This window comes from Centropristis striata, chromosome 2 (genome assembly GCF_030273125.1).
Source record: "Centropristis striata isolate RG_2023a ecotype Rhode Island chromosome 2, C.striata_1.0, whole genome shotgun sequence".
NCBI lineage: Eukaryota > Metazoa > Chordata > Actinopteri > Perciformes > Serranidae > Centropristis > Centropristis striata.
In genome coordinates this window covers 41,472,188-41,499,687 of record NC_081518.1, presented here as the reverse complement: position 1 = coordinate 41,499,687, position 27,500 = coordinate 41,472,188, and the positions used below count along the sequence as shown (strand labels likewise).

The 27,500-nt window shown below is 40.6% G+C and overlaps 1 protein-coding gene across 2 annotated transcripts in view; it reads left to right on the top strand.

The window, feature by feature from the left end:
• The first annotated feature begins 493 nt into the window (after positions 1-493).
• cdh8 (cadherin 8) overlaps positions 494-27,500 on the top strand; it is a 132,958-nt gene continuing 105,951 nt past the window's right edge. For both annotated transcript variants that reach the window (XM_059351455.1, XM_059351448.1), the window contains exons 1-2: positions 494-925; positions 2,882-3,437. In XM_059351455.1, coding sequence (XP_059207438.1) covers positions 3,180-3,437 — 258 coding nt within the window. In that variant the 5' untranslated portion in view covers positions 494-925; positions 2,882-3,179. The remainder of the gene's footprint in view (positions 926-2,881; positions 3,438-27,500) is intronic.

The window sequence follows — 27,500 nt, the reverse complement described above, 5'->3', positions numbered from 1 at the left end:
CTGCACTAATGAAGGCTGCTCCCCTAAGGCCTGCTTGGCTGCTGCCAAGTAGCCGGACAAACACTAGAGGGCTCTCTCCACGGACAGCAGCGTGGGACCCTCTCTGCTGTCACTCACACTGCACTCACATCCAGCTATGAAATGATGAGCACGACCTTTTCACTAACTGTCTTAATAAGACCTGTGTAACTCTTCTCCTGCTCCTTGTCTTTTAATCATTATTTTGGCACATTCATGTGTCAGAAATACTCTATACGTGTTAGTTAAAGGGCTGGGGAATGCAGTAAATGACTTCAATAGTTTAACTTTGTATTGTGCCAACAGGGCTACGGTGTCCATCTGTTAACGCTATCAAATGACAGTGTAAATGAGCAGCCTCGGTTCCACTAATCGCCTGTTTTATTTAATTTCACTAAGGGTCAACTCATGCGTCGCTGCCCCTATTAAAAAAAGGGTTGGAATATAGAGGGGGAAAACACCGTAATGATGGGATTCTTACCTGCGCACACCTATGTAATATCTCCAGCTACAGTACAGCCGAGCAATTTGAGACGATAACCTTTGCGCGTCAGTGCCTGGGCAGAGCGGCATGCATTCATTTGTGCGCCTGTTGACCCGGCTCCTCATCAACCCAATGAGCGCCGTGGAGGGGAGGCTCTCTTCGCCACCGTGCTTCTCTCCTCCATCTCCTCCTTCACTTTTCCAGTCGGCCAGCAAGCCTGTCGGAGCTCTTAACTACAAACCCCAACACTGTCACTCCGCCTTGACAAACTGCAGGAAGGATTTCTAGCCCTCTCCGCGTTTTTTTGCTCGGTTCCCTCACCGCCTCGAATGCATTGGACTTTTTTTTTTTTTGCGTATTTTGAAGGAGGAAAAAAAAAACGGTAAAATGATGCAGCAGCGGAAAAGGATGCAAGTCTCACTAGTAAGTATAGCCCGCCACCATGATATTTAAACCTAACAGGTATTAGTGATTTACACTGGTGTTTAGTGGAGGGGTGTACCGGGACTTCTCTTCTCCAACGCGGGGATACGGTACATTTTTTTCCGGCACGGAGCGACAGCAAGTCCACAGAAAGGTCTGCAACTTAGGCTGCCTTCTTTATTCACATTTCACTTGCCTCCGCCGCGCACATATGCTGCCTGTGTATGTTTTATTTTCCGACTGCCTTGCGCGCTCCGGTGCCACATTTGCTGCACTGAGACGGGCTGATTGGAAACAATGTCTCCTCAAAGGGTAAAAACTTCAGAGAGAGGGCGAATTTGGGTAATCGGGGTACGTGCTGCGGACTATCGCAGAGGCGTAAAAAGGCAAGTGCCTAGAACTTTGTGGATCCGTTCTTTTCCGGGTTTATTTTCGTACCGGGGTGACCGGGAGAAATTGGAAAAATGCATCACTCCCTCAGAGAGGACTACCTTGGACAGCTCCTCCGCTGCCGGCGCTCGGTTTGCGGCTGAGCTGTCTGGAACCGGCTGCTTTCTGCCGGGGAGCTGTCCTACCCCTGTGGTGCTGAAACCGCCTGCTTAGTCACGCACCACAGTGACTTAAAATCCTCTGAAAAGAGGGGGAAAAAAGCGCAATTTCACGTCTGCTATTTATGGCTAAATTTAAACATGGTTAATAATTTTATATTTTAACAGCTTTATTTTCGCCCTTTTGCTCTCTCTTTGTATTTTTTTTTTTAATTAACCAGGTCCTGCATCTTTCTGTCTCTGGGTTTTTATGCCTGTAGTTGGAGAATGTCACAGTAACTCGGATCACTCCTCACTTTATGATATTGCAGTTGGCTTCAGGTGGAATACGTTACAGCTTTATTGTCCTTGGAATTGCATCCCTGGAAGCACACAGCATATGACCACAGTGACATACTGCGTGTAGTAAAAGTTACCAGAACTAACACTGACACTGTGCTGAGAGCAAGCCATCCGGGGCTGTGATAGCATGTCCACCTGCATCAGTTTTTAGCTGAGGACAACTCAAAGCCAAGCCTTTGTGTCTGTGCTTTTTTGCATTCTGGTGTGTTGTGCACTGAAGCGACAGAGCTGGTTAAATGGATATTAAAGCGAGAAGTGTTTTGATTAAAGGGCAACATTTACATTAAGCTGCAGCCTTTCTTAGTTATTGTCACTCTGTTGTATCTAATTTTCTCTTGTATTATAGTCTCTCTGTGTTTAAAAAAAAAAGTTAATATTAATTAGAAAAAGGCAGCTCCAGTGTTATATGACATATGTGATTAAATGATTAAACACCTCCTCTAAATAATCTCACAATCTGGATTATATCAGTGATCTGCAGCGATGTTGACATTGTCGCTCTCACCTGCAGCCAGCCTCTCTGTCTAAGTCTTACACTATTGCTTGCATGCATGCACGGATGTTTGAGGAATCTGATTGCAGCCCATACTAATATTTCACCCAAAAATGTATTGTGAAAACATTAATCATAAGAAACATGTAATTGCTCAAAATCTTTCCAGGATAATCCCCAGAACAACAGATTAAAGCAAGGCAATCTGATGTTGTGGGCTGAATAGCCTCAGAGTACAGACGTACCCATTTGTTGTTCAACTGTGGCAGCATAATATGAAAACAAGATTGGAATAAAGGGTCATGACTGCTACAGATAGATCATTCGTAATAATGAAGTGACATCTTGACTTCTTGTAGAGGAATGAGAATTGTATTCCTATTTTTAAAAACCTATTTTTTATGTGTTTTTGCTCGTCTCTCTCTCATTCTGTCTGTCTGATCGGATTTGTTCAAATGTTAATTTGTCTCTACTTTCTTATTCCTGCCTCCCTCTTTCCTCCCCACCTCCTCCTGACAACTCCTCACAAGCCTAACAGACAACTAACAAACAACTGTGATTGCTCCCTTATAGGTCTCCCCTTCGGAATAAAGCCAAATGGATGCTGTGCTGAGCTCCTCACCCCCTCACCAACTGCTATGGAGGCATGCCAAGCCATGCAAGTGACCTTTATCACGCCATGAATGCAAGCTCTGCTGTTCAAAGAGGACACAAGTAACCTTTTCTTGTTATCTAAGAAGGAGCTGTTGATCTGAAGAGAGGAGCTGGAAACGAGAGGCTGAGAGAGAGAGAGAGAGAGAGAGAGAGAAGAGTCTCCTAAAACAAAACAAACAAACAAACAAACAAACAAAACAAATCACACAACGACAGGATGCCAAAGCGGTCCGAGGAGATGCTGATGGATCTGTGGATGTCCTTGCTGTTGGTGTGGATTACTTGTGTTCCCTGCGTGTCTATGACTCCGATCATAGACCGGTCCAAAAGTACACAAACTGGTGGGTCCGCGGCGATGGCGAGCGGTCCTGGCGAAGGACAAAGATTACTGAGCCGCGCCAAGAGAGGATGGGTTTGGAATCAAATGTTTGTGCTGGAGGAATTTTCTGGACCCGATCCAATTCTAGTTGGCAGGGTGAGTGCTGTGATTGTCAGCATTATATTAAGCTCGCTTATCGTGTGGAAACATTAATTCGGCCATTTGAATGCTCCCTCCATTTTTTTTTCTTTCTTCCCATGGGCAGTGGGAGGGTTTTGGTTGTCAAGGGGAAGCAGAGATATGGGGACAAGAGAGAGGGATGTGTAGACGGGGAGGGGGGGGGGGATCCTCACAAAATGACAAAATGCTTTTGGAAATAATTAAACTCATCAAATAATGGTGGCAACATTTTGGATGTCCTTGAAATCCAATATTCTGTCTAGTAGTCACAGATTGTGATGTTACTTTTTTCTTTTTTTTTTAATTTCCACACAAAATACAGATGCATGAGAATTTATTTTTTTTATCTCCTTTTTCTCATCCCTTTTTTCCTGATTTTAATCTGAGCATAGCATAAAAGGAGGCTTGTTTTAGTTTTGGTTAGTTTTTCCATCGCGGCTCTATAATGAACAGAACTGCGGGCTAATCCTGCGGCTAAGGGCCACCTGCTCCCTGGCCTGTGTGGAAGTGTCAGGCAGGTTTCAGGGGAGGAGAAGGCTGCTGGCCAGCCCGGCCAAAGCAGCTTGTTCACAGCTCATTGCTGGGACTCACCTGGGGAGAGTCAGCCTGGCAGCCACGCTCGCTTCCCTCCCCCAGAATATCACCCAGCCACTCTGGCATGGACAGGAATGCAGGCCATCAAGCATATTTGATCTCGTCCAGTAATAGCTTTTGCAAACAGTGTTGCGGTGCCTAATATTTGATAATTGCTGGGTATGTCTTTCTTGTTTATGACATATTGCCATTGCGCTGCACTGAAATTCGTTTTTAAACCTGGCACCTGCCAGCAGTTAAGCCAAACGCTCGCACAAGAAAAAATGAGCGTGGTGCAAGTAAATTCTTCTAATTTAACTTCCTTTTGGTTTTTTTTTCTTGTTTTTTTTCTTCTTCTATCTCGAGCATTGTCATATGGCTGCATCAATTAAACATTTGCCACCATGTGGGATTTGCACCTGTGTTTTCTAAATACCATACGAACACAAAAATGCTGTTAAGTGATGCATTAATTTTTCAAGCGAGTCAATTAGGCAGCCTCTGCAGGATACGACAATGGCTGCTCATCAGAATGCTGGAACAAACAAGCACTCACCGGGGCCACAGTGACCGTATGTGAGCTTGGAATTTAAAGGTTAAATCTCAGCTTTGAGATATTGAGCATCAAAGAATTGATGGATAACCTGAATATATGTTTATAGATTTTATACCTGAAAATGTTTCGGTCACACTTTCTATGATGCTTATATGTATAATGCATTATAATCTGCTCATAGCGTTGTATAGCACTGTTTTTACAAGGACCATAGTGTAATATAATTCTTATAGCTGTAACACATGATATTTTTTCTAATCTATTATAATCACTGTAATAATGCATTATTATATGACTATATAGTTTGGGTATCCTAACCCTGTTTTGCATTATAAGTGGAGTCCGACCGATATATTTATCAGTTGACTGATATTATTAGCCAATATCGGCCTATCAAAGACATATCTGTATTTATTGATATCGCCGTGCATGTTTTCCAATATGCGCCAATATGAAAACCTTTTTTTACACTGTATAAAATACAGAACTAAGGGTGAGTTTGAGATGGTGGCCACTTATTTTATTTTTTATTTTTTTTCGTTAATTAATCAGTCAGCAGTTGACTGACACCGAACACACAGTACTGATGCTTATTTATATATATATAAAAATACATTTTTTATTCTTTATTTTTTCAGATATCATTTTTAGAATTGGTTGGCAATGTAATACACAGTGTGTATGATAATGTCAAATATTCGTTAATCGATTTATTTGTTGAAAAAAAAAAATTGTTTGCATAGGTGCAAAATTCACATAAAAATGGTCTATTTTCATTGTAGCTCAGAATTTCACTTTATCGGCTGCCATATCTGTATTTTCTGATTATTATTTTTCTTCCCTCCAAAAATGGTATTGCATTTTTCTCAAAAATTCCATACTGGTCAGGCTATAATTATAAGCATGGTTACAATGCATCATAAGCATGGGCTCACAAAAGGAAGTCTTATGATATTTGACCTTCTAAATCATTATAAAATGCTTTATAAAGAGCTGCCGTTATTGTTATAAGGCATTATAATATTCATGAGTACTTGTAACTATAAAAATGCAGTTCTACATGAAGATTCTAAGTGTATTTCTACTGCATTATAGACATGGGCTTCATAGAAAGTGCATTTTGTGTATTTTAAACCAAAAAAACGGCAAAAAAAGAAAGCCACACAAGAATAAAATGACATTCACTGTCGACAAATGTGAATAACAGAGTTGTGATTCATAATTCCAAGCTCACACACTTTGCTGTGCGCCTGTGGCCCGAGTGTGAAATGCTCTTCGGATTGTCAACAGAGGATTGGTGGCACAAAATCAAGTTCCCGGTCTTGAAGGATGCTTTCTCTCAAGGCCTCAGTAAATGCTTTTCCCACAAACATGACTGAAGGATCGGTTAGTTTTACATACAGTATGAGCATCTTCCTGTTGAAGGACATTCAAGGATTGGGTGCGGGGTAGGGGGGCAGATCTGGGTGAAGAAGAACTCGGCGAGGTGATGATGATGGGTTGCGTTCACTGCAAGGTTAAGTGCTCATGACTATGCCTGGTAGAGCTAAGATAAGTCCTATGTTAAACCAAGATGGCACTGTATTGGTTTAAGACTATAAATCTCTCCTCCTCTCAGTCCCTTTTCTTCTCCTTTCTCTGTGTTTCTCACGCTTAATTAAAAAATGAATCAAATGGGTGGGAGGTGTGATTCAAATGGGTCATACAGCTCTCTGTGTATTTTGCACAATTTCCTCCAGTGCGTGTGAGGCCGCCTGTGTCTGTGGTTGTGGGCCTATTATCAAGGAAGTACAGGCCAAGATTGGACTCTTTCCATCCCATAGTTTTTTATTGCTGGAGCACTCTGAGGTTTAATTATACGTGCATCCCCAATCTTCTGTCTGCGACCGGGCTCACCTCAACTACACTAACACTGGGAAGGAGAGTGAGAGATAGTGTTTGTGAGAGGGACAGAGAGAGATTGTACCATCGATTTTTAACGGTGTGTCATTCGCCGCGTTCTCTCTCAGCAGAGACTATTAGCATAAACGCAGGAAAAGCAGCAGAAAGGAGGGTTAGAGGAGGCGGAGGTGTGGAAGAGTGAGAAGGACGGCCACAAGGCGTGACAGCACCCTTCCCTTTTGCTGTTCTTCTTCAGTGCATCGTTTCTTGACATTGTGATTCACTGAGCGGCGTGTTCGTCAGCCCCCGTCAGTCCCGTTGGCGTCGGGGAGCAGACATGCAGTACCTGTTAAAGTGAAGCAGGGGAGACAGCTGTGAAAGCTTGTTGCTCGGGCTCTAGCTTAAAACGAACACGGTGTTGGAAGGGATTTTAGGATTACTCATCATGAGCCAGGGACGGCTCAGAAATAACCCGTCATTAAGAATAGAAATAGGAAAATGAAGTGTGAAGGTAGATAGGCTTGAACGTATCGCTCACATAGACCGAGCCAGGGGACGACGCGTTTGCTCATTGTTGACGACGAGTGGGAGATGCCACTTCAGCGAGTTAAGACTCTCATGTAGGCCATTGGGAGGCAAGCAGAGGGTACTTTTAGGTAGAGCGGCTCTTGATTTACCATTACACAGCCATAATGGAAAAGTGTAGCCGGGGTTTTAACTCTTTGAACCCCGAGAAGTTTCAGGGCGTTTTTTTGTTCCTGTCATGCTACTTTTTCACTGCAATATAGAACTCTGCACTTCTATGGAAACAGCACAATCATAGCCAGAAGTCAGGAAAGCTAAAATATTTCTTCTGTGCAGTGGAGGAAATTTGAAATGCCATAAATCATGAATAAAGAAACATAAGTTGAATTTCTGATTTATTTATTTTTTACGAAAATTGAGGTTTCACCAGTGTTTCCATTGTTTGAAGGGAAAAAAATGGGGCTCCACCTGCTATTCATATTCTATTTACATTTTAAAAACCTCTAGCTTTCATGTCCTCTCCTCTCTGATCTGTGCAAACAGCCTGAAGCTCAGTCCAACTTTCACAGTTTTTGTTATTTGACTGTTGGTCTCAGCAGAGACATTAATCCCTTCCTAGCTGTGCTGAGGAGAGCGGAATAGAATATTTTTCACAGGATGTGAATAGTGCAAACTGTTTTTTTTTTGGTAATTCTTCCTGACCAAAGTGTCATGATAAACTCAAAAAAACACCGGTAACTAGAAAATACAATGATAATTTTGGTTTTATAGTTTCTGGTTTTGATGAATGCTTTAATTTTATTTATATATATTTTTTTAAGAAAACATTCCTTTCAATCTGGGTTGTGGATTTCACAGGGTTACAATAAAATGAGCATTCTTCAGTACATACCATTGTTGCAATCTGGTGTAAGATGTGTCTTTGTTTGGGCATCAGACCTTAACAAACCTAATGCAGTGTCAGCCATGCTTTCCCACCATTTTGCCTCTTCAATCAAAGCTATTTCAATTATTCAAACATACAAAGAAGCAACTCATTTACACCAGGCCATTAAAGACAAAACATTGCCTCAGAACAAAAAGACAAACAGTGAACAAATTGCTGTGTTTGCACCAAAGAGAAATCAGAATTCCGTCCTTTGTAGTGCTGAGGCAGATTGATGGCAGTTTGCGCTGGAATATCTAACAGCCTCAGACGTAACTTTTCCAGACTCCTTTACTTCCCGGCGATCATTTAGCATATGGTGTGTGGGGATTGATAATGATGGATTCCGGTCTTCCCAATTGTAGTGCAGATGTGCTAAATTGACTGATCTCCCATCCCATTGTCCAACGCTTTTATCGACCACAGCATTGTATGTGATTTCTCACAAAGAGAATTGATAATCAACCATTAATATTCATCAATTCAGACTGAACTGCAAGATTGTGCAAGACAGTGATACAGAAAGGGAAAAAAGGCTTTGATTTTTGATTCAGCAAAGAAAAGGGATATGTCCGGGAAAAAAAATTGCTTTGTCTTTGTGTGTGTGCTCGGGGAAAGAAACGCAAGCTTTATTCTTCCAAACAAGCTGTTTGACAGGATTCCCAACAAGAGGGGCCACAGTAGTATCAGATTGGTGCTGTAATGGAAGTCTGCAGGGCATATTGCTTGAAGCAGAGGTGATATTCTGCTATATAAGTGATGTTTACTGTGTTCCCCCCAAAATTGAAGACCCTTTTCTAGTACTGACTTGTCTGAAATGGTTTAATCCTTCTTTCTTGTTTTCCCCTTTAGAGGTGCATTCACATGGAACTGATAAGAGATCACAGCTTGGTTGTGTGTGAAAGCAGGTTCACTTAATATGTGTTTATTTATTTACTGAATAGTGTGGCTGATAAAGTGGGATTTTCATGGCTCTCTTTGATACAAGTTAAGATTGGAGTTTTTACCACCTGGACCTCAGGAAACCATCTTTATCTGGGATGTTTTCCCAATTCAATTCAGAACTTTTTGTTGCTTTCTGCACTTTGCGCTGCTAGTACAAGATGTGGGACATCAGTCTATAAATACTGATGCGAGCTACTTCTGCTCGACTGGATTGCCTCTCTCTGTCTCTGTCCCCCACCTCCACCTCCGCCCCTCTCTCTCTCTTTCTCTGTGACGGGGTGATTATGGAGAGAGCGACTCTTGAGCCCAAGTAAGCTTGCCTCCAGGGCCGATGGGGTGTGGTACAATGACATTGTTAAAATTTCTCCAAGTGTTTGGCATTGGCAATGCGAGGCAGCGAGGCAAAGCTAAGACGAGATTGAGTCTTGAATGCAGCTGTCTGGGATTCCCTGGCCCTGCCAGGAGCCCTACTGCTGCTGGTTTAGACCAAAGGTTGATCCCCCTTCTTGGCTGAGCAATGACGGTTCTAAGGGGGGGTTCGGGGTCACTGTAGCAGTTTTAATGTTACAGTGAATGAATAAACCAGTGTCATATGGAACTAGAAAACCTAAGGAATCCATTGGTATCAACAATTTCATGACATCTTGCTGGAAAGGAAATAAAATCTAAAGTTAGGCAACATTTTTGTAAGGAAAAAACTGGCAGGGCTGAGGGGTCCCTTGACTTCTGACCCAAATATACACTACTGGTCAAAAGTTTTAGAACACACCAACTTTTCCAGAATTTAATTGAAAATGATGCAGTTTAATGTCTCAGTGTACTCTGAAATGAATGCACATTTGCAACATTTAAAATTCTTTATTGAGCATGATAGTGTTTTGAAAGTAAAAAAAGATTCAAAATCACATTTTATGTTGGACTAAAGGACTAAAAAAAGACACAAAATGACCAAAAAAAAGACACAAAATGATGAAAAAAGACACCAAAAGACACAAAATGACTTAAAAAAGACACAAAATGACCAAAAAAGACACAAAATTACTTACAAAGACATGAAAATAATTCAAAAATGGACAAAATAGCCCAAGACTCCATAGAGTTAAGTTGTTAACCCATTTCTTGTTCCCTGCAAAAGGCCTACTTGTATAATTCTGAAATGTACATTATTTTTCAGTTTTGGTTAACCTTACCTTTTTTTATTTACCTCTGGCATTTCACCACTTACCTTCGTACCCTTTCAAGCTGTTCATTTGACTTGAACTGCTTGAATTTCAATAAAAAACTGGAAAAATTGGGGTGTTCTAAAACTTTTGACCGGTAGTGTATCTACATGAAAATGGACACTATCTGTACCCAAAGTCTCCCTTGTACAGACATGCCCAACTCATGCAAATCCAAAGCGGTTTGTGTTAGAAACCATGCAGTATGAAAGTTTTATTTTAACTTATTGCATTTAAATATTTCTGCATGTCCCTAAACAGTCTTGGGATTGAATAAATTAGGTATAACTGGAGAGCTGATTCTCTTGTGGATGCAATGCTTCTGGTTGTACTCCTGTTTGATGATGTAAGTCTCCAAAGTAGCCATTTCATTGTTGTGAGAGCATGTTTTAAATCTTCACCTCATTGTATAAAATGTCCTCTAGAATAATCACAGCCTCGTGAAACTTTTCAACCGCAAACTAGAGACCTAGGGGAATTGGAGGATGTATGGCTTTCCTAGGTATATTGACAATAAGGGGATTTCTCAGCAGTTTCCAGAAAATAAGTGCTCACCATCCAATTTGCTGAAAAATGCAATTCCTGCAGAAATCTCCAGAATGTCAAAAGTTTTTGATACCAAATCCCAGCATGGATTTTTCCATGGTGTCCCTCACGGTATTGCTGTCTTGATGTGGTACTTTGCAGGGATCTCTGACCATCATTATCAGTACCTGAGTGGTCAGAAAAATGTTAAATTTAGCACCAAATTCATCTAGTATCACTCCAAAAATTGCTGCAACAACTAATGAGACACACCTGAGCATGAGAATGGCCTTCATATACTCATATCATAATGTTCTCAGAACTTCTTCACTCTAAACTTTACTTCAACTGAATTGCCCCTGTTTCTGAGTCTAGCAATGTGGTCCCTGATTAGCACAGATCCCCCATCTTAATCTGCATTTATCGCTGCTCCAACAATTGAGCCGATATCTGGCTCTGCCTTTGATTGATGGATGAAGAGTGGGAGTTAACGAGAATATTAGCTGAATTGTTGAAGTGATTGATAGCCATTATGACACACAAATTATAAGCATTGGCTCGGATATAATAAATTCTGAAATATAGCCCAAATTAGACACAGGTTCCAGTGCCATAGTGAGAGGGTTGCATCAAGAAGCTGTCATTAAATCCAGAAAAGGAAAACCCGTCGATGTTTGTTGGACTTCATTTCATTGCATTTGGTTTTCTCACACCCACAACAGCTCCTGGAATACAGCTCTGTAATCTCTCTTCAGGCAGCACCTCAAAGATCTGTATTGAGCTGCAGTCTAGCAGCAGCTCCTCTGTCTCTCAGACCTTAGATCTCCATCCCCTCGTCTTGTGTAATTTAGAAAAAAAAAAAGCACATGCTAACATCCCTCTGTCCTCTGCCTCTACCTCCTTTCCCTGCTCGGTTAGCATGCTCTCTTTCCCTGAGGCTCACCTGTACTGTATATCACTGAGGCCGGCAGGGCCATTATATCAATGGGCCATGGTCACAGTCTCCCTCTTCCTTTCCAATCTCTCCCTCTGTCTGTCCCTCCCGGTCTGTAATAAAACACTGGGCCCAGCGGTGGCTCTGATAGAGCTGTGGGATCACATTAGTGCTGCCCTCGAAGAGCTTGACAGGTTGTCTATGGCTTTGTGTTCTCGTCCTGCTTCCCATTAACAAGCTGCGTATGTGTATGTGCATGTGTGTGTCGTACAGTAGTCCATTCGGGAGTGTTATGGACTAAAATGAGATGAGCAGACACAGGCTTGGATGGAGTATATTTAGACATGAGGGTTATGTGTGCAACAGTAAATACAGTGTGTCCATGAAGCTTTATAGCTGGTGTATCTTTACAAACATTTGCTGGGGTGTCAGCGGAGTCATATTTATAAGAGATTCCTTTCTAAACTGCTCGATATGTGTTTTGAGCAGATATTGCAGCCCGGATTCTGTTGTGCTTCCAATTTAATGTTGACCTCATGCTCACTGGCATTATTACTTTTAAAGCAAACGTATCATCATTGCTCGTATCTTAAATGTTATTGCCAGCCAAGTAATTTTACCTGCCTGCCAGTGATGATTTAATAGAAGTACTGAAGAGTATGTTCACATTGTACCGTTGGCAGATGTGTCATTTTTCAAGTATTACTCATTCTGTTTCCCTCTATCAATTCACACCCACACGTATAAACATTAGAGCTGACAGATATATCTGTTGACTGATATTCTCAATCGATATTGGCCTATCAGAGCCATATCGGTATCCATTGGTAAAGAGTGTCTCCACTTCCTCCCACTGTACAAAAGTTAAGCCAAAATGTTCTGGGTACAGCTGCTGCCATCTGTGCTGGTGGCATCATTTGGAGCCAGAGTTTGCACAGCGGTGAAAAAGAGTGGAGCTCATGCCCAAACTCCCATATGAGCCAATCAGAGCACAGTGTGAGCTGTCAATCATAACATTACACCCCAGTTTTTGAGCATCTAATAACTAATTAACACCTAATGAACACTTGAGCATACATCAGCATGATAGGAAAAATTTAAATGACTGAAACCGTATTTTGGAAAAATGTATTTGATGTGTATTTTGTAATTTTTATCTCATCTACTAACATTGAGGGGGCGGAGTTTATGACCTATACTGTAGCCACCAGGGGGCATCAAGCTGTAAGGTGTTTTGGCTTCACTTATGGGCAGCCATCTTTATACTGTTTACAGTCTATGATATCGGTATATACATATATATATATCCAATGAGTGCCAATATGAAAATCATTTTTACACAATGCATAATGGAGAAAACGATAATTGGGGGCATTTAGAAATGGTGTTAGATACTTATTTTATTTTCTATTTATTCTTTATTTAAATGTTTTAGCAATTGACCAACTCTGAACATACACTTCTGATCTTTATATAGCTATTTATTAAATTTTCTCTGATATAATTTCCAGAATTGGTTCACAATGTAGTACATTGTATTTATAATGGATAAAATGTTATATAATTAAGTTATTTTTTTCGCGATATCACAAGATCACAAGATTGCCAATTAATGTCGTCAGGGTTCAAGCATGTGTTTGTGTCCCAACACCAGTTGTTAGACCAGCTACTGTAGGGAGCTACTGGCAGCTATGCCAAGTATGCCAAAACAGTCAAAACAACATTAGTGATGGTGACATAGTGATTGACAGATAATTCATCCAATCACCTGTCAAGTATTGTTTTAAAGTGCCTAAAAACTATCGGCCTCTAAAATCCCATATCAGTCGGGCTCTAATAAACATTGAGCATACGTAGCACACAATGTCCTGTCTCTCCTCTCACATGTACCCAGCGACCACTGTGCATTAAATCACTTTCTGTATTTCCTCCCTGTGTATTTTCATGAGGGAGCTGAAATCATGTTTCAGTTCAGTGTATCATAAAGAGGCACATGACGCGTCTCGTCGGCGATCCCTGGAAGCTCTCTTGTGTACATGCATCAGCTGCAATTATAATTTAACAGGAAAGCACATCCATTCACACAGCTTCAGAGTCCCTGAGCAAAATAACAAGCTTGCTGCTATCACTCACATCTGTGGCTCAGCGTGATTAAATCCATGTTGTACAGTGAGTAGCTCACGCGGGGGCCACTTTCCTCAGCTTCTACATGAGAGTTAATTCACAGCAAATGGCCCCTTTATGGTTTCACCTTGGACTGCGTGGCTGTGATTAGTTCTCTCCCATGTCAGTGTTTGTCAGTCAGCGGTGTCAAACTCTTCCAGTGAAAACCCAGAAAAGCCCCCTCCTCTCATTAAGCCCAACACTCCCCCACTCCAGCTCCCTCTTTAACTGCTCCCCCTCCCCTCTCCTCTCATCTCCTCCTGCCTCCCTCACACTCCCAGGCTCACCGGGCTTGGCCTGGGCTGGCTGTGCGGAGGTGGAGCGCTTAGCAGGCTAAATCATCTGGCACTCTGCCTTGAACTTTGCTCTAACTAATTTATAGGAATTAAAGTGGTTCACCTCAAACGTTTGGCTCGTGCGCCGCTTTGGCTAAATTACTCTATTTTCTTTTCAAAATAAGGGATTTTGCTTTGTTTGGATTATATCGTTCTCAAAGCAGCAAAAGATGCATTTGTAATTAACAGGCTTAAGCCTCTTGGCCTTTGTCTTGTGCTGACATTTAAACGATTGTTGATCTGTCAGACAAAACGCCGGCCTGTGTATAATCATATTTTATACAGGCGCCGATAGACGACTAAATGAAGCCAACATTAAAGAGCCTGATGTTGGACACTTATGCTTTCTTCTCAATCTGCACTGTGTTTTCCAGTCAAAACACCGGCCAAGCATCACTAGCAGTAAATGAGGTTACAATTATTCAAATCTGATTATTCAAATCAAAAGATTATGATTATCTGAAACCTGCTAATTGGCCCCTGCCTCTGACATAGTAGTGGTGGGCATGAGCCGCAGCAGCGGCAGCAGTAGCAGCTAAAGATTCCTGCTCCCCGTGCCAGTGTGCTCTTGTGGGCTCAGTGTTTGGCTCCACTCCCCAGGCAGCTCCTCTCTATGGATAGAGCCCAGCGTATGTGAAATGCTGCAGGCGTCTGCAGGCGGCTTATCCCTGCGCCTCTGCTCCCATACACGTCCCATCATCCAAACTGGGACTGCCGGAGTAATCTTGTTAAGAATGGATGTTGTTATTGTGCGACTGGATGTGCATTTGGCTTCACGGTTAGCTGGGAGCACACGTGGGCTGGAGCAGGAGAGACAATGGGGAGGGAGTTTTGGATCCGGGGTGTGTGTGTGTGCGGGGGGAGTGAGTGCCTATTTCTGGCACTTAAAAGATGACAGTCCTCAACCCTCTTCCTCCGCCTCCTTACTTCCCCTCCTCACTCCTTCCCTAGCTTCCTCACTCGCCTCACACCACATAATAACAACGAAGCGGCCTCGGTAAACAGCGGATGTGACATTTACTTGGAGATCGGTGTCTTCACCTATAACAGGTATTAAAGATGATGATTATCATCACTGCTGAGCAGAAAGCAGAAGGTTGCTCACCTCAATCACTGAGTTGACAATAAAAAAATAAAAAAACACACACAAGCAAAATCAATCAGTCCGTCATTTGCTCTCTCCTCTCTCAATGCAACCACTCCTAACTCTGGTATCTGGGTGCCAACAGACTGTGGCTTTGACCTTTCTCACAAATGAATTATTTCGGTTTAATGATCCCTTCTGCAGAAAGAACAAAAAGATAGCTGAAATAATAGCCACGAGAGGAGTGGGGGGAACGTAAAAGGGCAGCCCCCCCCCATACTTTATTCTCCAACCTTACTTTTACTCTACCTGTGAAGACACCTGTACCCCTCTAACAACGCCTCTTCCTTGTATTTGTGTCTCCAAGGTGCATGTGACACATCCAGCCTGAGCCTTATAAATGAACTGACTTCAAGAAGAAATACCCTGGATGTAACAAGCAGGTGGTGATGATGGAAACACACGCTTCTTTGTGTGTGTGAGAAAGTGACACTTTGGATTTTTTTTTTTCTCTTTCCTCCTCCAATGTTTGATTAATTCTTCTTTTTTTCTGTCAGATCAGAAAAAGGGGGTGGGAAGTAGAGGAGAAGAAGGGGGGGGGGGGGGGGGGGGGTGGATGCATGAAAAATTCAAAACGTTATAATATAAAATCCAGATGAATCATGAATGCTTAATGGGAATCAGGGCCGAGTATGCACGATGTTAAAATTGTTCTCAAAGAATCCTGGTGTATGTGCTTTTGTGTGCCAGCGCCGCATGCACAAAGAGGGACACGCTATGTTACGTCGCTTCTCTCAGCTGCTCTGTCTCTCTCGATGGCAACGAAATGAGGTGTTTAGGGACAGCGAGTAGAGGATGCCAGAAACATGTGAAAAGCTTTTAGGGGGTAGAGGCCGTCTGTTATCGAAGTCTGGCTAATTGCCTTTATCCTAGCCGCAACTGCCTGTTGTTATGCTTGTGGAATCGGACATGCACCGACGGTCTATCTGATGAAATATTAACAAATCTTTGCTAACAACCGGTCTTCTCTATTGTGTTTTAATGAAAGGCAGAGTTCCAAGAAAAACTTCTGCTATTATGAATTATAGAACATCCAATTAGTGTAACATCATCGCAGATGAGTTTGATGAAAGACCGGACTGGTGTAATGTTGGAGGAGTGTGAACATTTAGTTAAGTTATCAAAGTGTTTAAATGTAGTAGGGCTGAGTAGGTTGATTGCTTATGACTCGGTGAAGACGTCATAAAAGACTTTAATTAAAAATTCAAACGGGGAATTTATTTTTAACGTGACTTAGAGTTGAACTGGAGTTTGAATTCCACTTATTGTGAGAGGGAATATAAACTATTAAGATGCAGCAGCTATTTTTTTGTGTTTTGAGTTAGTAAAAAGAGGATGAAATAATTTTGGTACATATTTATGTACACCATGCCTAAACCTCCAGCACCCATGGCAGCAGATATTTGTGAGCCAGCATGGTTAGACGAGCTGCTAACTGACTGGAGGATGTCACACTCTCTGCAAATGTTCATACAAGCTGTGTTTTTTTCCCTTTTTTAAGCACACATACAGCAAATAAGTGGACATATAGCCACTGTGGCATCACCCATTGGTTTTTGGGCTGTTGTTTTGAAGCCATTATGGTCGCGGAGACACATGGGACCACGTTTGCACGGGAGATTCCAAATATAGCTTTCTTGGCCTTGTTAGCAAAGCGCAACTGTAACTCTTGTCACATTCTAATTTTATTTTTACTTTGCGAAAAAGTATGGCAGACTCCTCAGAATTTCAGCCAAACACTGAACAAGACATTTTTAGCTGACCACATTGTTATAATTTACATTTTCTCATAGACTTGTATGCAATAGGACTTCTTTTTTTGCAACCAGTTGAGTCGCCCCCTGCTGATCATTGGGAAGAATGCAGGTTTAAGGCACTTCTGCTTCAACTTCACTTTTTAGAGTTGGAGGTTGCTCCAATTAAAGCCATCTGACCAAATATCAGCATATTCAGTAGTGTATTGGAGGGTAGACACAGGTATACCCACCTCTTGTGTACAACTTGTACAGTATACCAACCTATCAGACAAAAAGCCATTGGAGTATATAGCAAAGTATACACACTTCCTCCTCAGTAACCTTCCCATCTAGCTAGTAGTACATCCATCTCATTAACTCACTACACCACTAATCGAACTGGACAGTTAAGTTTGTACGACTAACTAGCTTGTATGTAGAAACTGATAGCAGAGCCCGCTAACATTAGCACTGGTTTTCATGGTCACCTAACATATATATTTACAAAAAAAAAAAATTGTACTTCTTTTTTCTTGTCTTCTTTTCTTCTTTAACATATAGCACTCCTGTAGCGATGACAGTTAGCTCTTAAAGTTATGTACTTACTTGATTCCTATGGTCTGAGTCTAGTATCATCAGGTTGAATGCACGTATTGTAAGTCGCTTTGGACAAAAGCGTCTGCTAAATGACATGTAATGTAATGTAATGTAATGGTTTTCATGATATGGTACTTCTTGGTCATGTTAAATGAAAACCTGCAGAGTCATTGGCAGCTCCTGCACACAAAATCTTGTCTTCATCCCACATTATGCATCACAGTGGGTTTAGCTAATGTTGGCTGTTTCCTTTCATGAGTTTATTGTTCTGAAGGAAATAACCAAATTCACAGCAGTGAGTAGTCCTGTGACTTCAGCACTCTGCATGTTATCCAATGATTGAAACATTACATGGTGTAACCTACAGAGTGCTCACATTACAGATGGGGCTGAGGAATAGCTCACCATTTTAGCCCACTAGCTGTTTAACTGTCTGTATGGCCATTGCAGTTGAAGTGAAAACTAATTATTTTTACTGCTCGACCACATAGAATTTGCATCAGTGGAAATACAGTGCTGACACTGTAAGTGAGAAGCAAATATTCACACCTACTAGAGAACACTTTTGTATTCTTCTGTCACTGCAGAAGAATGAATATAACTTAAATTTCCTCTTTTTGGAAGTTACAATTTTTAACAAATAAGCATATACGGAAATGAATATCACTTCAACTTTAGCATAGAGCATTTCAATAAGTATATGTAAATGCACAAATGGCTGTTATAAACAGAGCTATCCATTTGCTGAGCTTATCCTGCTCAGGGTCACAGGGGGCTGGCACCTATCCCAGCATGCACTGGGCATTAGGCGGGGTACACTCTCACAGGCTGCCAATCTATCACAGGGCTCAACACACATTGACACATTCACACTCACATTCACACCTACAGGCATTTTAGAATTTCCAGTTCACCAGTTAGACTGCATGTAGCACCAGTGTGCTACCTTTATTAATTAATGTTGTTTTTGGGGTATATAGTTGTTGTATAATACTTCCAATATACTTAAAAATAGCGCTGAACTACAATGATAAAAGCTTGGTTTGCTATCCACTAGTGCAATATAAAAAATGCCACTTGCACTGAACTGAAAATTCCCAAAATACAACATTATTATCCTTTGAGAAAATTCTCTTTTAGCAGTGAAAAGAAGAAGCGTAAAGATACTTTAAATTTTACAAAAACGAGGAACTGTGTCTTGGAGGGAAACCCCCTGCGAGTCTCATGAGATGACTCTCCTCTCCTCTAAGAAGAGGAACACTCTGTGCCAAATGGCACAGTGCCCTTTTATGTTACTTTCTGTGCTTTATCTGCGTCATGATGCCGCGTTGCTGCTGTTAGCTGATGAAGACGAGGAGCAGCTGTGGTGAGGCAGCAATATTTTAATGGCTCCACAGATCTTTGAATGGTTTGTCATCGGGGGGAAACGACCTGGGCCAACCCCAAAACCATTGTAGCCTCCATCTGGATGGAAGCAGTCACACAGGTCCTCATTTCCCTCCATCTCAATCTGTGCAGCACTCCCAGTGTTTACAGAAGCCGGCGCCCGCTTGAATCACCACTTGCCAAGATGTGGCATGTTTATCAGTGTCTCTCTCTGCACACAGTAACACACGGGCACATAAACACAGATGCAAACACACATTGTCTATGTGTCTCATTGAGTGGCCAGATAAGAAAACATGACATTATCTTTTTGGTGTGTCTGGCGTACACACACACACACACACACATGCGCGCATTTGTGCATGCACCCATGTGTCCGCACAATGTGTGTGCAGTCAAAATGCTAATGTTATATCTGCCTTGATGACCTTTTCTTCTTTGTTGATGCCCGGTGTTTTTATAAATACCGTGCTGATATCCTGGGATGTGTAATTACCACACCGCAGCAACACGATGCCTCTTTATTAGTTTTCTGACAATGGCCTTCCTCGTCGGCGCTGAGCTCCGTGTGTGTGTGTGTGTGTGTGTGTTTTAATGCATGTGAGGCTCCTCTGTTGTCCTGTTTACACAGCTGAATCCCACAGTCCTCATAGTACATGCTACTCCTCACAAACGCCTCCTAAAGACAATGGATCAAGTGTGTGATGATCTATTTATATGTCAGTTTAGCCCAACAATAGTCATAATATCACATTTATTATCCTGTTATTCATCTTACAGGAGCTTCCTGGAAATGATCTCAGGGGATTCATAAATGGATCATATCCACGTAACACGTAGGAGAAAATAGGCTGGAGGGATTTAGCTGAGCAGATACCACAGTGCGCTGTATTTCTTCAACAAATACCGCATCAGATCAAGACAGAATTCAGATCAGGTGTCTCGAGCACACAATATGTGTGTGCACATTTACAATGCAAAAATAGGAGCGGGATTCCTGCCTTTGTTGCATCACTGGTGTGGAGGGAAAATGCATGTCAGAGAGGTCTCTGTGCATACGTAATGCGATCCTACTCTGCAGTGGCTCCGGCGTTTGTCGATAAAGATCACACTTCCCAGGTTCGACTCCGGGGATTAGGGCAGAGGCCGTTTGATCTTGGTGGTTTTGCATAAAAATCACAAGTCTTCTGAATCCTGTAGCAAAGGAGCTGAGTTAGCTAATTGGGAGGTGCTGCTGCACGCCGGGATGGACACACTGTAGCTTCATGTAGTGTCCTCAAGATGCCTTTGACAATGCTGCAATTACAGTAAAGTCAGTGCTGTGTTAATGATGCTTTCAGAGTGGAGCACAGTAGAGGGGAGTCATGCAGCCATTGACACACTGTAACCATGCTTTCAAATAGAGGAGAGAGAGACACACACACACACACACACACACAAACGCACGCACACACACATACTGGATTGGATGCAAATAGCAACTTATCCCAATCGCAGCAGGGAATCAGACAGGAAACTTAACATGTCACAAGTCTTCTGAATCATTGTTTCTGAGCTACATTCAGGGTCGCCTGCTTCCACATCGGATCCACATGTGCCTCAGCAGCAAACACAGCAAACGCAGCAAAAGCAGAGAGGGGTGTGCCACTAACGGAACATAATTGCTACTAATGACCATTAGGAGTTTGGTTTTCATCCTCCAGGGGCCGTAGAAAAGGCCTTTCGTCTTATCAGTTGATTAGAAGCAAATAGACGGGGCCGGATCCTGCATATTAAGTAAACAGGGGGCTAAAATGGTGTTACTCTATCAAGGGAGAGCCTAATGGAGTGGCGGGGAGCTCATCCTCTGCTAATGCCTGACTTCTAACAAATGGACAGCTACTCACAAACCCCTGCTCCACTTGTCAAATATTGGGAGCATTTGTTTCTTTTTTTCCGCCAGCTGAAATTGTGTTTGCAAAAAAGGCAAAAACAACAAAAAAAATTGTTCCTTGCCCCAAGCTTGGGGCTTGGAATCAGTTTACTTTTCTGCTCCTAACAGCAAAATGCTGTAGACCTTTGTGCTGCTCTGTAGTGAAGGCACTTATGCTTTTCCAGCAGCAGTGCTGGCATCCAACTGTCAGCGATGGCAGCAAAGTTGTTTTTTCCTCTCCGTGGATTCATTTGCATTATGCAAATGAACAATTGATATGGATCTTCTCCCCTCCAATGAACATTTTGCACAGCAATTTGCCAAGCAAGTAATTACTTATTGATAGAATGATATTACACAGGAAATTGTTGTATAAAATGGCAAACTCATCTCATTGAAATGGTGGCAAAAAAATAATAAGAAGAACAATAATAAAATTAGAAATCATCAGTTAAATGGACATGAGTTATGGAGGCTTGCACTCATCACAGTTGTTCTCAGTGTGCTCTCTTCACCGCCACCTGTGGTTGCACTCTGGGCTTGTGGCTTTGCATTTTAATTAATTCCAAACATTATTAAGGATACAAATTCACTGTCTCACTTGACTGCACTACGCAATGTAGTTGAGCTGCAGGAATATCAGCAATTATCCATATTGTGATAGAATATTTATGCAGTGTTTGTGTAACCTGCATGTCGCATTGTGTCGTGACCAGTGATAAAGCTGTTTTTTCTGCTCCTTACATGGTGAATTGAAGAGCTGAAAAACAAAACAAATTAATTTTCTCAAATACAGTGGAAAACACTTATAGTCATTACGGTTATAGTAATCAACCACTTGTTTAGATCGGAACAGAATCATTTTCATGCAAATGCTGTTTAGATCATTCACTTATAGTAATGGAGTGCGCAGTTCAACTGGAAAAAAAAGGTATTTGTTTTTTAAATTGAGTTTTTTGGGGGGCACAGTCCAGAGAATATCAATCAAATGGCTCTTGGGTTGTTTTGATGAGACGTCTCAAAAATTTTTAAATTTTGCACATCATGTATTTTTATCGTGCAATCAAGGGAAAATCAATCAAAAATAGTGTTGGTTTATTCATTTTAAAAATGGCTTTTATTTGTATTTTGCAAAGAAACTCCTGGAGTCGTCCAGTTACGGGGCTCATTGCAGGTCTTTTCAAACATGACATCTTAGGAAAAAAATGATGCAATGGTAATTCTATTTTTTTTTTTAACATTACGCTTTGTCTCATGTTAATCTGTCTTCTTTCCAGCAGGCTACCTGAGACTGTGGGGAAATGAATGCCATCTTAATAAAAAAAAACGTCTTCTCCAAGCTTATAACAAACGGAGCTGATGACATGCAGCAGTGATTTCCACTGTAGCTTCGTTTAGTTTCCATCAGACAATAAATCCAGTCAACAACAGCAATGAACTGCAAACTTATAATGGCGACTTTTCATCATTAGTATATTTTGATGGACATCGTGTTTTGTTAAATCCAGTTTGTTTCAACATGAGATCTCACTGCTGAATTATAAATCAAAGGCTGGATTCAAAAATCATTTAATGTTTTTTTTTAAATATTTTTTGTTATTAAACTTTTTATTTGAAGAAAAACAAAACAGCACATACATGTTGCTCTACATCTTGTAAACATGTCAAGACTTTTCATCAAAACATAAAAAGAAAGAAATGTTTTAAAAAAATAATAATAATAATAATATAAATAAAATCAAAATCACATCCTTGCAAAAGCATTTAAACTCTATTAAAATACTCTTACAAAGACATACTTGTACCTAAATTGATAGGCAACTTGAAAATCAGAAAAAAATAAAATAAAGATAATAATGATAATTCAAAAATCATAATAACAGCCTTAATAATAGTGAGTTTTTTATATTTTTGAGGCCAGTTTGCAGCCTTGCTTAAGCAACATTAAAGCAGTCAAAACACTGTGACCTCTGGCAACCTTGAGTAAAAAAAAAAAGATTCATCCAAGTCAATAAAGCAATTAATGTCATTCCAGCACAATCAGTGGTCAGTGGTAGAAACATTAGATTTATTTTTAATTATCTATTTGGTCATGATCTCACAGTTTTATTTCCTTTTTTATTGGTTTCCAACTTAATTGCAGAGAGAAATAATTTCCCAACGCGTTGATATCTGTGTTTGCTTCAGCACCATTCTAGCTCTAATATCGAGCATCTCGAGAGATTGGCACCTGGAGGAAAACAGAAAAGGGAAAAAAAAGGGCCAGTGTGCAGCTGCATTTTCTTCCTCAGTAATCGAATCCCTCAAAAGGGGTCCATTTTTCTTCATCTCCCCAGGTCCACAGGACCTTTAAACAGAGCAAGGCACCAAAAGAAGGCGCCATAGAACACAATTATAATTCCAATATAGTCTTGTAAAGAAAATGTAAACAGATAGCCAGGCTGCAAAGCTGGCCCTATTTTCCCAGAAGACTGGTAATAAAGTAGAAAAGATGTAATACTGGAAGAGGCTTTTTACCCCCTGTCCTTTTCTCACTCCAGAAATTGAAAAGCGTTGCTCTCTGTGATGACACTGGTGGAAGAGAAAGGGGTGCTCTGAGATTTATGAGAGATTTAGAGGGAAAACAGAGGACGGGAGACAGAGGAGGGGTACCAGAGGCGTTAATGCCGTTTTGCAAATGAACTCTAATGCATTAGTAGTACACAGCGCAGTATTGATAAGAATTAATGGTGGTCTGCTGTGCTCCTGGTAGAGCCCCTCTTTCCACTATAGTGGCTGCGTGCATGTTTTGTCACAGGCTTAATTTCAGAACCCTGCAGACTCTGACAGGGGGACACAAACAAGCCAACGACCCCTCCAGGAATCTGAACAAGTGCAAATTGGTGGCAAATTTTGATTTGTAACACTGTGCAGCTTTCATATTGGCAAATCTTGAATTCTCCGGGCGAGACATTTTTTATCCCTTTCCATAGTTTTCTCCTCTCTTGAATATTCCGTTTGTTGTGTGCTGTCTAGGGGGTAGCATTTGTTTTATGCCCGATTTTGTTTTTACTCAAGTTTATTCTCCAATCATTGGAAGGCAGAGGAAACAGCAGTGGGCTTCTTATGATAATTTCCTGGCGGTGGTTGCAACTGTCCTAATAATAATTACTGGTAGTGGGAGCTGCTTGGGCACACAGCTTAAGGGTGAATGTGTATACTGGACAGAATTTCTTTTTGTTGCACTCACTCACAGCAGTCATTTCTCTTCAAATCATCTCTCATTGATACTTTAGAAAGTGTTGTAACATTTATGTAAGGTCAAGACTGAAATATGACACCATCGGTTGTTTGTACAGCAGTTTAACCCTTTATCGGGCGAAGAACTATATTTGATAACTTCAGTGGATATCTAAACTGGGTCCCCATGTTTCTCTGTGAGGTTGTAGAACCACATGGATTTCTTCCAGCTAATCAGCAAAGATCAGGCTACGTCACAGACGTTGATATTTTGAGAAAAAAGTTGCAAATTTACTAGATCAAAGTGGCAAATCTGCGGGAAAAAAGTCGCAGATTTATGAGAAAAAAGTGGGGGGAAAAAACAGATTCACTCTCATAAATGTGCTTTTTTTCTCTCGTAGATTTGTCACTTTAATCTCATCAACTTTTTTACCATTAATTTGAGATGTTTTGGTCACAAATTTGAGATATTTTTTTCACAAATTTGTACATTTTTTTACCGTTAATTTGAGATTTTTTTCTCACAAATTTGTACATTTTTTTACTGTTAATTTGAGATTTTTTTCTCACAAATTTGTAAATTTTTTTACCGTTAATTTGAGATTTTTTTCTCACAAATTTGTAAATTTTTTTACCATTAATTTGAGATTTTTTTATCAAAATATTACCCCCCTCCCCAGGGTCCGTATTTATTTTTTTTTACACATTCCACAGTCCACATTCTGGCTGTATGTAATATCCTGCAAATATTCTCTAGGGTTGAAATTTGGAATTTACAAGTATTTCAATGAGTGCCCTATTAAGGGTTAAAAAGCCCTAAATATTCGTTTTTAGTTTGCAGCGCCCTCTAGTGGCCATATAATTCAGATGGATGTAAGGCTGAAGTGATGTTACAGAGTGTAAAGCAAAGAGGCAAGTGGGGATATGACAAGTTATAAAAAAGAACAATATCCATTCATGAGTGATGTCAAATGAAGCTTCATGAACTATTATTTCAGCCCACAAGATGGCGCTCTCTCTTTAACAGAAATTTTAAAGCATACTAAATTGCCATTCTTGGTTTTATTCAAACCAAGAGGGCCATCTAGTGTGGTCTACAAAAACAATGCTTTTATGCTTTACATCACTTACTACCTTACTTCTATCATTTACATTATATTTGTGTCTTTTTTGCTCTTTTTACATTTTATTCACTGTGGCCTTTTATTTCACTCAAAAACTCAAACATACTTATAATGAAATATATAACACAAAAAAGAAAAAAATGCAAGTTGAATTTCTCTGATAAATGATTTATTAAAAATGGAATAAAATAAAATTTATATTTACAATACTTTTCCAAGTGTCATGAATTTCGGGGAAAATGGGTCTCCACATGCTATACATACTGAACTATTTTCATTTTTACTACTTACTACTCCTGTCTTTTCCAGTCTGCTCTGTGAAAACCGATTATGTTTAGTTATGTCAGATTGTCAGTGAATATTTGTCACATGACCATTCGTTGTGGCTGCACAGTGTCGCTGAGGAGCAGAATTGAATGTTTTTAACAATATGTAGTTTTTCCAAACATTTTTTTTTTTTTTGGCAACATAGAATTAAGTGATTTTGACAGAAATATGATCATTTTAAGCTTTGTTTTGGTTACTTTTTCTAATGGAAACATTCATAACCTATGATCCACTCAAGTACTGTTGGAAAATTCCGATGATAACACGAATACAGTTTATTTTCCACAATAAATGGTGTATTTTTGGTAATTTCTTAAAGAAAACATACTTTTCAATCTCATTTGATGAGGTTCAGAGCGTTAACCAAGTACTTCTGTTGCTCAAATTTGAAGAAGCAGGTATGAGGACGTGTTGATCTAGATTAGGGCTGTTCCTACTGTCGGGACTTGGGTTGAAAAAACAACAACAACATAAGTGGTTTGGAGAAATCGTTGGTGAGGTAGTTTGCAAAAACAACGCTGATGGATTTGATGCCATTTTATATTTGTTATTGTTTAGCAAAACAGTTTAAGTTGGCTGTTGTTTTGAGCCTCAAGGGCTAAGAACTTGTGGCGTGACCTTTAGCATTACACTGTCAGTGCAATCTGGTACTCACTTAGCCTGGAGAAGAGGCTCGCGGAGCCCGTTAGTGGGATGAATGTGACTGGCTGCGCAGTTTCCCACTGAGTGTAAATCACAGAAAGAAAGAGCGAGGCATGGACTTTTGTACTTGTCTGAGTGTGCACGTATGAATATGTGTGTGCCCTCCTTGTTGTCTAAGTGTGTGTGTGTGTGTGTGTGAATCGCAGTCTGGGCCAAGAAGCAGTAAGGCCCGGCAGGCCGGGAAGGCGTGGAGGAGGGGGGTGTGACAGTTTAGTGTGAGAAGGGGAAATGGCATGGTGCTGCTGAAGCTAGTCATCCGTCTGCTGTGACACCCAGCGTGCATGGAAGATGTCCCCGGGACTAGGCAAGGCAGAGAGGAAGTGTGGTCGTGCAGAGGAGTGGGCGGTAGAGTGGAAGTGTCATCCTCTCTGTAAGTGTCACTCCGTCTCTGGTTCCCTGTCTGTCTGTGGCACATGGGCGCTGTATCTTTGCTTCGCACTTGCTGTCACTTTCCAAATGTTCGACCACACAAATGCACAAACATTTTTTTAACCCGTTGAACTCTGCTCGGCTGCTTTGACGCTACATTTCTACAGGCCTGCAGCCTGCACAGCGTTTCTAAGCTCTGTATGCTATAGGTTCATTTATATTTTCACTTAAAACATATTTTACAGCAATTATTGAAAATGAGAAGACATGAAAATGAGAAGAAAGTAACAGATAAATGGTTGAAACGTGCAGCATTTCATTCCAAGCAGTAATATTAATGATAATACCTTTTTTTATATAGCACCTTTAAAAACAGTGTTCAAGCATGGATAAAACTCCTGCAAAAATAAGAAACCAATAATGAAGAAGAAATAATAAAAATATACACTACTGGTTAAAAGTTTTAGAACACACCAACTTTTCCAGAATTTAATTGAAAATTATGCAGTTTAATGTCTCCGTGTACTCTGAAATGAATGCACATTTGCAAAATTTAAAATTCTTTATTGAGCATGATAGTGTTTTGAAAGTAAAAAAAAGATTCAAAATCACATTTTATGTTGGACTAAAGGACCAAAAAAAGACACAAAATGACAAAAAAAAGACACAAAATTACCAAAAAAAGACACAAAATGACTTACAAAGACATGAAAATAATTAAAAAATGGACAAAATAGCCCAAGACTCCATAGAGTTAAGTTGTTAACCCATTTCTTGTTCCCTGAAAAAGGCCTACCGTACTTGTATAATTCTGAAATGTACATTATTTTTCAGTTTTGGTTAACCTTACATTTTTTTATTTACCTCTGGCAGTTCACCACTTACCTTTGTACCCTTTCAAGCTGTTCATTTGACTTGAACTGCTTGAATTTCAATAAAAA